The following is a 13,813-nucleotide window of genomic DNA, read 5'->3' as shown; positions in this document are numbered from 1 at the left end:
GGGGGTTTTTATACAATGGAGTACTACTCTGCCATAAAGAAGGATGAGCTTCAGATATTTATAGCTAAATGGATGGACTGTGAGATCATACTCTTAAGTGAAATAAATCAGACACACATGTTTAAATACTGCATTGTTTCTCTGGTGTGAGAAATTGAATGTGGAAATAAAGACTGAGATATATAGTGGATGTTGGGAAATGGGAAGAAAGGGTTCAAATGGAAAGTGGATCAAGGGAGGGGGAAAGGAGAAAAGAAGGAAGGAACAAGAAAAAAAAGTGAAAATAGAAGGAAAAATGGAAACAAAGCTTTTGTACATAGGTAGGGGAGGGAGCTGGGGGGATGGGATAAAATTTATTTTTTAAAAAAACATTAGAGTTATCCTTAAAAAAAAAAATCTGTTGAATGAATGGTTTTATAATCCCTGAATTAGCTGCATGAAAAGAGTATAAAAAGTGTATATGGTGTGCTACTTTATGTAGAAAATGGGGTAATACATATGTACATAAACATGCATGTATTTATCTTTCTTGTAAGTATATAAAGAAACAGAGAGTATATACAAAAACTAATAGAAGTAGAAGGCAGGGGAAATAGAGTAGATGACAAAAGAATGGGACTGAAACTTTTTACCATATATTTCTTTACACACTATTTGGACTTTAAGTAATTGGGAGCAAGTGTTTAAGTAAAGATAAAACTCCTAGGCCTGTATATGAATGAATACCTTCCCCTTATTTCAACCACTGCAGTTAATTTTTCTGAACAAGGACAGGAAGAAAGGCCCCTTGAAAACAGACAATGGGCAACATAACCACAAACCCTACTGGGTCACAGCACTTAGAGATTAGGCAGGGTGGGTATAGGGGCTTCCTACCTGAGTTCAGATCCTGGCTTTGCCATTTACTAGCTCTGTGACCTTGGGTAGGCAACTAATCTCACTATCTCTCAGTTTATACACAGGACTTACATAAAACTGGGTACAGTGATGTACACCTGTAACCCTGACACTCAGAAGGCTGAGGCAGGAGGAGGATTGCCACCAGTTCAAGGATAGCCTTGGCTACATAATGAGTTCAAGGCCACTCTGAAACACAAAGCAAGACCCTGTCTCAAAAAAACCAACCAAACAAATAAACAAATAAAAAATTTATATATGGAGACAACTAATACTCCCTAATAGGGCTGCTGTGATACATGAAGAGATAATAAAAGTGCTGAGCACAGTGCCAGGAACACTGTCAATATCTGCTATGTGCTTATGTGTTTATTTTTACTAGCAAACAAACAAACAAAAAATGCACAAGAAGAAGTAGAAAGATGCACACACTAGAACTGGAAATCTTTCTAGGCAGAGTAACAGTGGTACACATACATGCATTTCTCTGGGGTTATATCTGCTTACAACCTAGACAGAGGAAATGGACCGAAGTAAACAAAGATATGTTGGCAAAAAGTACAAGCAAAAGAGCCTAATAAAGCAATGGAAAAAGAATACTAAATGGAAAAATAAGTATAAAAGGTGAATAAATACAAGAAATGGTGCTCAGCTTCACTCATAATGAAAGAAATTAAAATGCAGATATCATTTTCATCCATCAGATTGGCAAAAGATTAAAGGTTGCTTACACCTGCTATAAACATAAGGGCATAGAGAAATGGGTCTTCATACACTGTTAGCAGAACTTTAAATTGGTATAACTTTTTTTCTTAGGGGAGGGAAATGATGGGAGAAAATTATTCAAAACTTAAAATGTCAGGCTGGGGATTTAGCTCAGTGGTTCCACGGCCTGCAAGGACCCCAGTTTGATCCCTGGTACCAAAAACAAAACAAAACAAAACAAAAACTTAAAATGTAAACACCCTCTAAATTCAAAGTCCTACCACTAGGAGATTATCTTACAATAGTACAAAGATATACACCTATGCACATATATGAGTACTCAATACAGAATTATTCATAAAATCATTTGCAAACAGGTGGGGATTAAGGGAGAAAGAGGGAGGGAACAGGGACAGTGGAAGGGGAAGTAAAAATAATTAAGATGCATTATGTACATGTACCAACTCCCCATGGTGAACATAATCATTATGTACTGCAAACACATGATAATAAAATTTTTAAAATTATTCTAAAAGTAGGAAAAACAAGAACTTAAATGTCTATCAATATGGGATAATAAATTATGGGATACTCAAATGTGAAAACAATGTAATCATTCTCTTTTCCACTCAAAAAATATTTATTAAGCATCTGCTATGGGATAAAGCATTATTCTGAGGCCAAACAGTGAGTGACTTAGTCAAAAATTTTTCCCCACTACAGAAGGTATGTTACTGCAGGGAAACAGACAATATACAAAACAAAGAATATTCACAATCAGTGCTAGGTGAGTCATTATTAATAGGGAAGGGAACAGAAAATAATAAGGAATGGGGGGATGAAATTTTAGGTAGAGCATATAAGAAATTCATCAGAAAGAAGGCAGCATTTGAGTAAGGGCTAGAAGAGAATAAACCATAAAAAGATCTGTAACCAAGACCTGTCATGTAGAGGTACAAGATTCAAACAATGAATGTAACTGTACTGTATTCCTAAAATGTACGAATAAACTCAATTAAAAAAAAAAAAAAAAAAAAGATCTGTAAGACTGTTCCAGGCAGAAAGAATAGCCCTGAATGAGATGGCTTGGCATGTCCTCATATGGAAGGGTAATACTTTTAAAAAAGCAAGTCATAGAACAGAATACAGGTATGACATTTATGTCTCAAAGAGAAAGGACACACACATGAGCCCCTTTGTACCTGCATATGCATAAATTCTGTCTTGTACACACAGGAACATGACAGTGATCACCTCTACAGGATAGGACTTCTTTTTATAATTTCCTTGTAGTGTTTGAAAAGTTGTTTTTTCTAATCATTAATTTTACATAAAAACAAGTCAGTCAAAAAAATCAAGCAGAAATTTTGGAATGTGGATAAATTAAGGACCCTTGTCCAATTTCTTCCAGTCTTAAAAGTTAATCAGCAAAATAAGCACCATCAGAGATGAACCCTTCTTCAGTGTATAAACCCTAATCCTGATAAACATTTTCAACAAGAGTAACAGTTCATTTTCAGAAAGAGGATTTGTATTATAGGAGACTCACGCAGCAGACAGGAATTGCGGGAATACTCTAGTCCTTATGTGTAGCCTAGCTGATGACCATAAAAAGCTGTGAAAGAATCCACTGCCTGGTTTACTGTCTTTGCTCATTGTCAAAATATGTACTGATTTAATGTGTTGAAGATCTTTCTTCTATACTGGGGTCTGCAAAAGGCAAAGTATTCCTACACAAGGAAAGAACTAGAGGGGTGGGGAAGATGTGTTTGAGATCGTTAAGATGCCTGAAATGCCCCAGTAAAAAGGACAGACTGCTTTTTAAATCCTGAATTAAAGTATCCACAAAAGGTGCACACCAATGATTAAAGTGGGCAAGCAGAGGAATGGTGAGGGTACATGCCTAATTTCCCTCTTCAGTTGTAGTAGCTGGCAAAAAGAGCTACTGTTAGTGATAGGAATATGCCCAGTAAAGTACAGTAGAAAAACAAGAATCACTGAGAATCACGGAGCTAGAACTTCTTTATAAATCCTGTGCCTGTCAGTTTACAGAATCAAATCACTGTCTTGAAAACAGCTATAAGAAAAGCGAAGATAGCTGTATTTATTGCTTTAGGCCAAGCTAACTCTATGAAGTCCCAAATAAAGCCCCAAATCCAACAAATCAGGTAAATTTTTCCTTTCCCCAACTCTCCTTTGGGTCTAGTTTATCATATTAAATGTCCTATAAATGGAACACCTTATATGGGTTCAGACTTTCTGCATTAATCTCAATGTTAATACTGATAATTATCTGTGTAACTAAAAGTAAACAAGGTCACATTAAAAAACCAATTTCTTAAGTAGCTCTGTATTCTTTGTTTTGGTACTGGGGATCAAACTCAGGACCTTGAGCTTATGAGGCAGGCATAGTGCCACTAAGCTAAATCCCTGGCCCAGTTCTGTATTCTTTTTGTTTGTTTGTTTTGTTTTTTGAGACAGGGTCTCACTATGTAGTTGAGACTGACCTGGAACTCACTATGTAGTCCAGGCTGGTCTCGAACTCACAGCAATCCTCCCGCTTCAGCCTCCTGAGTGTTGGGATTGGCGTGCGCCACCATGCTAGGCTCTGTATTCTTAATATTATTCCCTGTTGCCATCTTTGGAGTTTATTGCTACAGTTAAACTCACTCTTGCCAGGGATTTAGCTCAGTGGCACCATGCCTGCCCTGCAAGCACAAGGTCCTGAGTTCAATGTCTGGTACTGGGAAAAGAAAAACAAAAACTAAAAAGCAACACCTCACTCCTTCTAGACCATCAGTCTCCTTCTCCATAAGACCATTTCTTTTTTGTTGTGTTTGTTGTTGTTGTACTGGGGATTGAATCCAGGGCCTCAGGCATGTTAGGCAAATGATCTATCACTAAGTTACATCTCCAGCTCTCATTATTTTCAGACAAGGGTCTCACTAAGTTGTCTAGGTTGGCCTCAAACTTACGGTCCTTCTTCCTTGGTCTCCCAAGTAATGGGGATTCAAGTGTGTGAAAGCAATCTTGGCTCACAGGATCCTTTCTTGATAGAAATACGCTCTAGAATCTCTCATTTTCTTTTTTCTTTTTAATACAGGTTTGCAACACGTAGTGAATATATTCATTGTGGGAAGTTAGTACATGTACTGTACATATCATATCTTAATCCTTTTTACTTTTTCTTCCTTCCTTCTCCCCTCCCTCCATCTCTTGATCCTCTTCCTATCTCCAAAAGGTCTACCTCCCTGTTGACTATCATCTATCTTTTACTTTGTTCTTTATTTATACCTTGGGGCTTGGCTAAGTACAGCTAGTAGGCTAAACCGACCTAGCCATCTGTTTTTGTAAATTAAGTGTCACTGGAACCAGCCACACACTTTCATTTAAGCACTGTCTATGGCTGCTTTCATACTACAAAGGAGAAGTTGTGACAGAGATCAAATGGTTTACAAAGCCAAACATTTTTACCATCTGGCCTTTAGATAAAAAGTTTGTTAACTTCTGGTCCAACACACTGACTCCATTTTTCTATTGTCCATTCATCTTTTCTCCCACTCTGGCCTAGCATTAGCATCTCTTTAATCCTTCTAATAAAGTTGCTTATCAAAATCACCATTACATCATGTTACCAAAGGCCACTCTTCTGTCCTCACCCACCTGACACTCTCCTCAATCACTGATCCCTTTTGATTCGCATGACAACATTCTCTTCTGGATTTCCTCCTAGGTCTTGAGCTTTCCTACAAAGTCTTCTCTGTTGGCTTTCCTTCCACTAACCAACCTCAGGGTTCTGTCCTAGGCGTCTTCTCATTTCATTATGTATGATTCTTGATCTTCTTATGTTCTACAGATTCTTCTGACATATAGGAAAGCCTATGGCCCATTTCAGGATAATTTTTAGAGATATAATATAAAATACATAATACAAAAGAAACGTATTTTACTAAAATACAGTTTTCAAAATATAAAAGAATTACAATATATGCTTTTTTATTAATGTATTTATTAATGCATCTAGTCATGGGTCTAAAAATTCTTTATTACCGTAATGAAATGTACTGCAGCAATGAAAATGTAGGTGCTGTTTTGGGATCTCAGCAACAACTGTAATGTGATATAAAAATATTTTGATATCTCTGTGTGACAAAATTACAAATAATATGAATATTACTTTGGTTTGAGGCCTCCATTAAAAATGGAAGGAAATGATAAATCTTAGTCAGTGGTTAGTAAAAAGAAGAGATATTTTTCCCATTCAAGTTCACAGGCTTCCAGAATTCTACTAGTGAATTTTGTGAGGTTCCTGGACCCTAAGTTAAGAATTTCTTCATTAGAAGGTCTCAGCCTTTTGAACCATGGTTCAGAACCACCTAAGACTAAAGTCAACCTTGTTTGTATTTCCAGCCCAAATTTCTTTGAGCACACTCAGACTAGTACATACAACCTTCTATTTGACAACTCTACTTGAGTATCTCACAGATATCTCATACTAAAGAACCTATCTCTGAACTCTTGGATTAACCCCACACCCCAACCCCTTTTTGACACTACTCTCAGTAAATGGATGACCAAATCCTAAACTGCTTAAGGCAGAATCCTGAGGCCAACCTTGATACCATCTTCTTTTCCAAGCTATCAATAAATCCGCTGGACTCTACCTCCATGAATCCAATCTATCTCTTTCCATTTTGAACAATATACCAGTCCCCCAGCCTTCTGAACTGCTGTAAGAATTTCCTAGATGGTCTCTTGCCTTCCCTTAGTACTCCCTCCACCATTCATAATACAACTGCCAATATTCCCATTTTAAAAATATAAATAAATGGGCCAAAGATTTAGCTCAAGGTCCTGAGTTTGATCCCCAGTTCTGGGGGAAAAAATCTATCTATCTATCTATCTATCTATCTATCTATTTATCTAAATTTAGGCCACAACCTCACTTAAAACTTTTCAATGGTTTTCTATGTATGTTCTCAAGATAAAATGCAAACTCCTTACCACGGTTTAGAAAGGGCAGGAACCAGCCTAGCTTGCCCCTCCAACCTCATCTGGGGTTCCTTCCTCCTCACTTTCTATATTCCAAACACAACAATCATTTGATCCCCACAACATCACAACATACTAAGGTCTTTCTAAGAGGTTCCAAACACACAATTACCTCTGTTTAAGTGCTCTGCCCTATGTTCCTGGAATGACTAACTCAACTGCAACCTTTAAGTCTCAGTTTAAATTTCACCTTCTCAGGCAGACCTTCCCCTGACTACTCTACTTAATTAGATACCCATGGTGATCCTTTCACAGCACCCTTTTTGCCTTCCTACCGTCTTCCTCATCTTGTAACTATATTTATTTGCTTACCTGCTTGTCTTTTCCTTTATCTAGAAAAGAACACTAATAAGAACAACAGCCATTCTACTCATTACTGTGTATTTAAGACCCAGTAGCAGGTAGATTGTAGATATACTCAATACATATTTGTTAAACGAATATGGTCCTTGCACTTAAAGCATTTTCCCTATAGGGCCGTAGGACACACAAGAGCTTTCTGAAAATACTTGGTAGAATAAGTAATGTCATGATTCTACTGAAGTTTTTCAATTAGTGATTTTCCAAAGGAATTGTGTGCCCTGGGCTTCATTCTGAGAACATCATTCTGAGAACATTCTAAGATAACTGGAGAAAACACAAGTATATAAAGGGTATATATAAAGAGCATATAAGTATATAAAAGTATACACAGTGAAAAAAAAAAGTATATACAGTGGTCCTTGGTTCATGAACTTGATTCTTTCCAAAAGCGAGTTGGAGGAGAACCAAATCAAATTCAATGGTTATCATTCAATGGTTATCATTTCTAGTCTCGTTCTTTCATAATGCTAGGACCTTTAAAAATAAATTGCATATGGGCCGGGGATTTAGCTCAGCAGTTCAGTGGCCTGCCTCACAAGCGCAAGGACCTGAGTTCGATCCCCAGTACCAAAATAAATAAATAAATAAATAAACAAATAAATTGCATGCATGTGTTTGTGTAGCTCTTAGTAATTTACAAGGTATTTCACCTACATAATTTCATTTGACCTTCACAGTCCTATGTGCACTGAATAGGGCATATCATCTTCCCATTCTCTGTATGAGGAAAGAAGTTCAGAATTTAGTGGTAAATATTGTGATCTGCAGTGTGGAGTGATAAAACCAAGGTTTTGTAACTCCCAATTCAGGAACCTAGGACCTGGTGGGGAAATTTTATTTGGTTCTCATTCAGTTCAGTTTGTGACCAGAATCATGGAGAGAATTGAGTTCAGAACCAAGGTACCACTTAGAGTAGCCAAAGAAACTAAGGAAACTCAGAAAATAAATTTTGTGGCTAAGAATGAAAAATTCCTGCGTGGTGGCACATGCCTGTAATCCCAGCACTTGGGAGGCTGAGGCAGGAGGATCGCTGTGAGTTCGAGACCAGCCTGGGCTACATAGTAAGTTCCAGGTCAGTCTCAACTACATAGTGAGACCCTGTCTCAAAAAGCCAAAAAAAAAAAAAAAAGAATGAAAAATTCCTATCAACAAAGGAAATGTAATTATAGTTCTATTAAATATTATCAACAATGAGGCCACAGTACGTGATGGCTTTAATGATTATAAGAATTCTGAGCAAACAAGCAATATTTCTAAATTTAAAAGAGACAATAGGCCAGGTGTTGTGGTGTACGTCTGTAATCCCAGCATTTGGGAGGCTGAAGCCGGGTAACAGTGAGTTTGAATTTGAGACCAGCCTGGACTACAGACCCCTGTCTATACCCCCCGCACCGCCACCACCCAAAGACAATAGCAGTCCTTTTCTCTACTCTGAAATTACAGTATTAATCCCCAGCAGTTCACCCTTCCACATACTTTTCTCTAAAGCATTAGTTCTCAGTCACAGCAATCTTGCACCCCTGAGAGCATTCGGTAATGTTTGGATACATTTTGAGTTGTCACAGATAGGGGAGGGGTTGCTAATGGCACCTAGTGGATAGAAACCAGAGATGATGCTAAACATACAAAGCACTGGACAGCCCCAACAAAGGCTGATTCGTGGTCAAAGTTAGATCTCCTGCTTTAGGGAAGTATGTGATCCCTCCGGAGGAGTAATGTGATATAATTGCTGTGCATATGGATCTCTCTAGGAGAATATACAGAGAAATACTAAGAGTGACTGTTTCTAAAGAGAAGAACTGAAGATTGGAAGAAAAAAAGTAGGTAGGGAGATTTACTTTGTAACTACATACATGCCCCTTTATTATCTTCTGAATTCAATACAAAATGTATATGCCATCTATTTAAAAAAAAACTAATCAAAAATAGTGTGGCTCATGACTGTTTTTAGAAGAGTACAGAACACTATTAAATGGAAAACCAAAAGAACCTAGGTTCTAGAATAAATCCTAAATTGGGAGTTACAAAACCTTGGTTTTATCACCTCACACTGTAGATCACAATATTTACCATTAAATTCTGAACTTCTTTCCTCATACAGAGAATGGGAAGATGATGTGCCCTATTCAGTGCACATAGGACTGTGAAGGTCAATGAAATTATGTAGGTGAAATACCCTGTAAATTACTAAGAGCTACACAAACACATGAAATTTATTTTTAAAGGTCCTAGCATTATGAAAGAACAAGACTAGAAATGATATAAAACCTTTAACATTATTCCTATCCTAAATTACATCTTTTCTTTATTATTGGGGCTTTATGAGCTGTTCTCTATTAACAGTACTGAAATCTATTTATGCTACCTACTCTAAGATGAGAAATAACTCAAGGTAAAGGCGTTTTATGATGAAACACACCAACTATAAGTGGTCAATAATTATTTGATGACTTGCCCAATTATATCAGAGGTTAAGAAGAGAAAAATCTTTTTCTTATATCATTTGATTTGCTACAAAGTAAGTAGAAGAGAGGAATTTTGGCTCTGGTAGGCCTCAACAATAATCCTATGACTTGTTCCCTTAATAGAAAAAGGATGGTAAAAGCATTCATCAAAACATAACATGTCTAATTGAATTACCAATTTTGTCTAACAGCTGGGCCACATGGGGCATAAGCCAAAAAGCTGTCTCTTACTCATTAGATCACTGAGTCATGAAAACACCACCTTCAGTACTCATGTCTTTGAATGGCAAGGACAGTCAATACGTAGGAGCTGCCAGCAAAAAATGATTAATTCTGAGGATGCTGTAAAGTTCTCTAGTTTTAGCAATTATGAGCATAAGTGAGTGCAAAAGCAGAGAGAGGCATCAGTCACTGGAAAAGAAAAAGGAAACCGTAGGTGTCTTACGTGATATACTTGTTATAGAGGATGAAGGCATGTTCAATGTTGCCTTCTTCAGAATAAATGGATGCCATTCGAATAATCTCAACTCCAGAGCGGAAGTACCGACGGGGTGGAATGTCTTCATTCACCTCCACTGCACTCCCCAGCTGTGAGAGAGCCCTCACCCGGTCCTCAGGTGGGAGGCTCACATCTCCATGGTCAGACATCAGGACCCAGAAGTTCTGAGACAGAAAAAAGATGGCATAAAACCATGGCCCACATCATATTAGCACAGTTTAACACAGAGCATTTTATCTCACCAAACTTCACCTTAAGATGATGTTAGAGAAAAAAAATACCATATGCTGTGGCTTAGATCAAATAAGGTGTTTCTTTAACAAGATAGCTGAGACTCTCAAGGAAGCCTAAATTACTCTCTGTTAAGAGAGTTAGGAGACTCAAAACCCACAATTCTTGCACCATAATTAATAAGTACAAAGAATAAAACCACATTAGGCCATGGGGGATTCAATTCTACCCCTCAATGAGACATTCCTTGTCATTAGGTGGCCCTGCCTAGAGCATCGTATAAGAGTACACAGTACCTTATATTTTTTTCCATTATTTCTACTTTCAGCTACCTATTTCCACGGACCCCAGTACCTGGCACAGTGCAGTAAACTTTCATGATTGTTAAGTGACTTCAATTTACTAATTCTGATTTAACCTAAGAGTAAACAACTTTTGGAGCCAGGGATTTAGCTCAGTGGTTCCACTGCCTGCCTCGCAAGCTCAAGGACCCAAGTTCAATCCCTGGTACCCCCCCCCAAAAAAAAAACAAAGAGTAACCAACTTTTTCTGTGGTATACTTTTTTATATTTGAGTGCCCTGTTTACAATGTTAACTCTAATTAAACCACTATACCAATCAGTCTATAACATCATTATTATCCTGACAAGCTATTTAGATCTTGAAAAGGATATTTTTTTCATTTTCAAAAACTAAGCACTCTTAGAAAGAGCACAAAATCATCTTGCAATGAGAGAAGGGCATAGGGATGGTACTCTAATCCGGGAGTTTTCCCTCCCTGGGGGTAATTCCACAATCTTTCTAGATATTTTTGCTGTTTGAAACAGTTTCCAAATTCCAATCAGATACCATCATTTTCTATAATCTCCAAAAAGTGTAAGGGCATTTGATATGCACTGAATTATAGTACACCCTAACCAGCACACTCTTTAATAGAATTTAAGTAGCAATCATCTTGGAATTCATGGCCCCGAGTCAACTGGCCCTATCTTGTCTTTTCTATCCATATACCTTATTCCTCACCAAAAGAGATCTTTTGCTTCAGTCAGGATTCCAATCTGTCCAGGAGTCCTCACATTTCAGTTTCATTTGTTAGCCACTGTTTTCCTATCCAAACCTTTCCTCAGATAGTAATCTCCAGGCCAATTCTATCTTTGGGTTTCTTCAATATTCAGGTCACATTTCCTCTGTAAAACGTCCCCTCCGAAACCTCATCAACAGCACAAAAACTGTGGGGACCCTTGGGATGCAGAGGCATTCTATCTCCCACGAAGCCTCTTTCAGATCTAAAACCTCCCCACATTGCTTAACTGGTAAATCCAGGGCAGTCTATCAGAATTAACTGAAAAAGGGTGCTCATGGCACCCAGTACCTCTAGGGAAAAGTACAAGTGGTTTGAGAAAGAAACCCTTTCCCGGAGCCAGCAACCGGCGCTGGGAAGGCAGCACGGAGTAGAGCAGATCTCCGCAGAGGAAATGCTGCATTCACAAACAAGGGAGGATGGCCTGAAGGAGTTGGGAGGGGGAGTTCGAGGAGGCGGTGGAAGGAAGTAGCAAGAACGCGCGGAGAGGGCGTTACAGGATACAGGCTTCTGACAACTGCTTGAGGCGCCCTTTTTGATGGCACTCAAACCCAAATTGCCAATCCAGGGTAAAACCATCTAAAGTTTTCCCGTAGATCAAACGCAGTAGGCAAGGAAGCGCTGGGCCTGGCTGGGTAGGCGCCGCGGGAACCGGAGCTGTCAGGGGCCTGGGTGTGGCAGGCCAGGCAGGGGACGATGGGGAGGACTAGGATGCAGGCCCCCAAATCAGCGGCGGATCCCCTCAGAGCCCGATCACGCTCCCAGTCCCGGCCCCACCGCATTCCCGGGACCCCTTCCCCACCTTTCCTGGCTGCTGACGCTCGGAGCTTCCGGAAACGTCACTTCCGTGCCACGCCCACTCCGCCGGCTTGTCAATCATTCTCCGGAGAGTTTAGGACGAGAGGTGGGGCTGGTGGGTGGGACTAGAAGCGGCCCCTCAGGAAAATCCGGCCAATGAGGAATGAATTTTGTAGTGGCAATCTTGGTAAAGGAAAATGAACCGAGAAGAAAGCTGAACCCAGCGGTTAAGGGAAAGAAACACTAAGCTCGTTTTTGTTTTTAAAATTATTTTGATTTTGGATAGAAGTTATCTTCATCACACTCACATAAATCTCATATTCGAGGGCCGGGGATTTAGCTCAGTGGTGCCGTCGCCTGCCTTGCAAGCTCAAGGTCCTCAGTTCGATCCCCAGTACAAAAAAAAAAAACCAAAACAAAAAACAAAAAAAACCTCACCTTCGGGAAGAGATTACTGAACTATGTACAACTGTAGACTTGGCAAAACTAGCCAGGATTTGTACATTGGGGGACAAAAAAGTTTTGAATTTATATTTCAGGTTATTTTCTATACGATATTGGTAATCGGAGATATTAGGCAATAGTTTTATTGCTTAGAAAAAAAACTAATGACCTAAAATGTACTGAGTGATTAATATTTAAGGGTCACTGCAAAACCAACGGGGACAGGAAGATCTGTATGATACAGTTCCTTTGTTTAGGACCAAGACAAGGTAATTATAAACCCCAATTAGAAACAAAGTGACACAGTCTACATGTGTATGTATGTGTATGTATGTATGTTTGAGTATTTACATATCTTCTTTCTGGTAGGTTCTACAAGCCTGCTGTTCATTCTATCTTAGAAGACTTTGTATGTCACCACTCTGAAACTTTATGCTTTCCTTTGCTTTGAAAGTGGCTCTGGGGACACTTTTTCAAAATGTATTTGGGCAACCTGCCTGTGAGTTTGTCAGTACGGTGATACATCCTAGCCTTCAAGATCTGGTTTAAAGCCTCAGCTTATATATTACCTCCTCCACCAAACCAGCTCCAAATCCTGTTGTGTACGTTTCTCTTGGGATTCCCTGAGGTGATACGTGGTCACTGACTTTTCATACTTACTGTTGAAAGAACTTTTTGGATCATTCTTCTACCCTCCAATAAGCATTAATGTGTATGTCGTGCTATGGTCCCCAATTAACTCATGGATTCTCTGCAGATAAATCTGGGAACACAGTCGGTACAGTATATAGTACTGTACTGTGTGCCCTATAAAGAATGCCCAGAACTACTCTGTTGACTCTTTCCACTCAGGATATAAACATGGTGGGTTGGGCCTAATGAAATTGATGCATTGGAGATGGTGGTCACAGAACATCAGGGTGGGGTCCTGGTGATATAGGAGAAATACAACTCCCAACCCACTAGATGCTAGATGTGCCATTTGTGTCCAATGAAATCAAATAATGAATTCCAAAGAACAAAGAAGATTAAAAGTAGGAAAGCTTTCCCCGGGGATTTGGCTCAGTGGTTCCGCTGCCTGACTTGCAAGTTCAAGGGCCCGAGTTCAATCCCTGGTACCTAAAAAAAAAAAAAAAAAAAAATTTTGTGAAACAAAAAAAAAAAAAAAAAAAAAAGGAAAGCTTTATTGGAGAATAAGAATAGCTCCTGAAAAACCTGGGTATCGTAGTGCACACCTATTATCCCAGCACTTGGGAGGCTGAGGCAAGAGTATCCCCT

General features: G+C 38.9%; 1 protein-coding gene across 2 annotated transcripts in view; it reads right to left on the bottom strand.

Moving 5' to 3' along the window:
• The window catches only part of Stambp (STAM binding protein), a 32,023-nt gene extending 19,878 nt beyond the window's left edge, over positions 1 to 12,145 (bottom strand). Inside the window, exons 1-2 of one of the 2 annotated variants that reach the window (XM_010631533.3) lie at positions 12,096 to 12,145; positions 9,928 to 10,145 (exon numbers count right to left, since the gene is read on the bottom strand). In XM_010631533.3, the coding sequence (XP_010629835.1) occupies positions 9,928 to 10,130 (203 nt within the window). In that variant the 5' untranslated portion in view covers positions 10,131 to 10,145; positions 12,096 to 12,145. Of the gene's footprint in view, positions 1 to 9,927; positions 10,146 to 11,797; positions 12,042 to 12,095 lie in introns of those variants that run through there. The other variant, XM_033764844.1, reaches the window with a different exon arrangement.
• Between the last annotated feature and the right edge of the window lie 1,668 nt (positions 12,146 to 13,813).

The sequence above is a fragment of the Fukomys damarensis genome, unplaced genomic scaffold (genome assembly GCF_012274545.1).
Source record: "Fukomys damarensis isolate Sample0158 unplaced genomic scaffold, DMR_v1.0_HiC HiC_scaffold_2, whole genome shotgun sequence".
In the NCBI taxonomy this organism is placed as follows: domain Eukaryota; kingdom Metazoa; phylum Chordata; class Mammalia; order Rodentia; family Bathyergidae; genus Fukomys; species Fukomys damarensis.
This window is presented reverse-complemented; position numbering and strand designations above follow the sequence as displayed.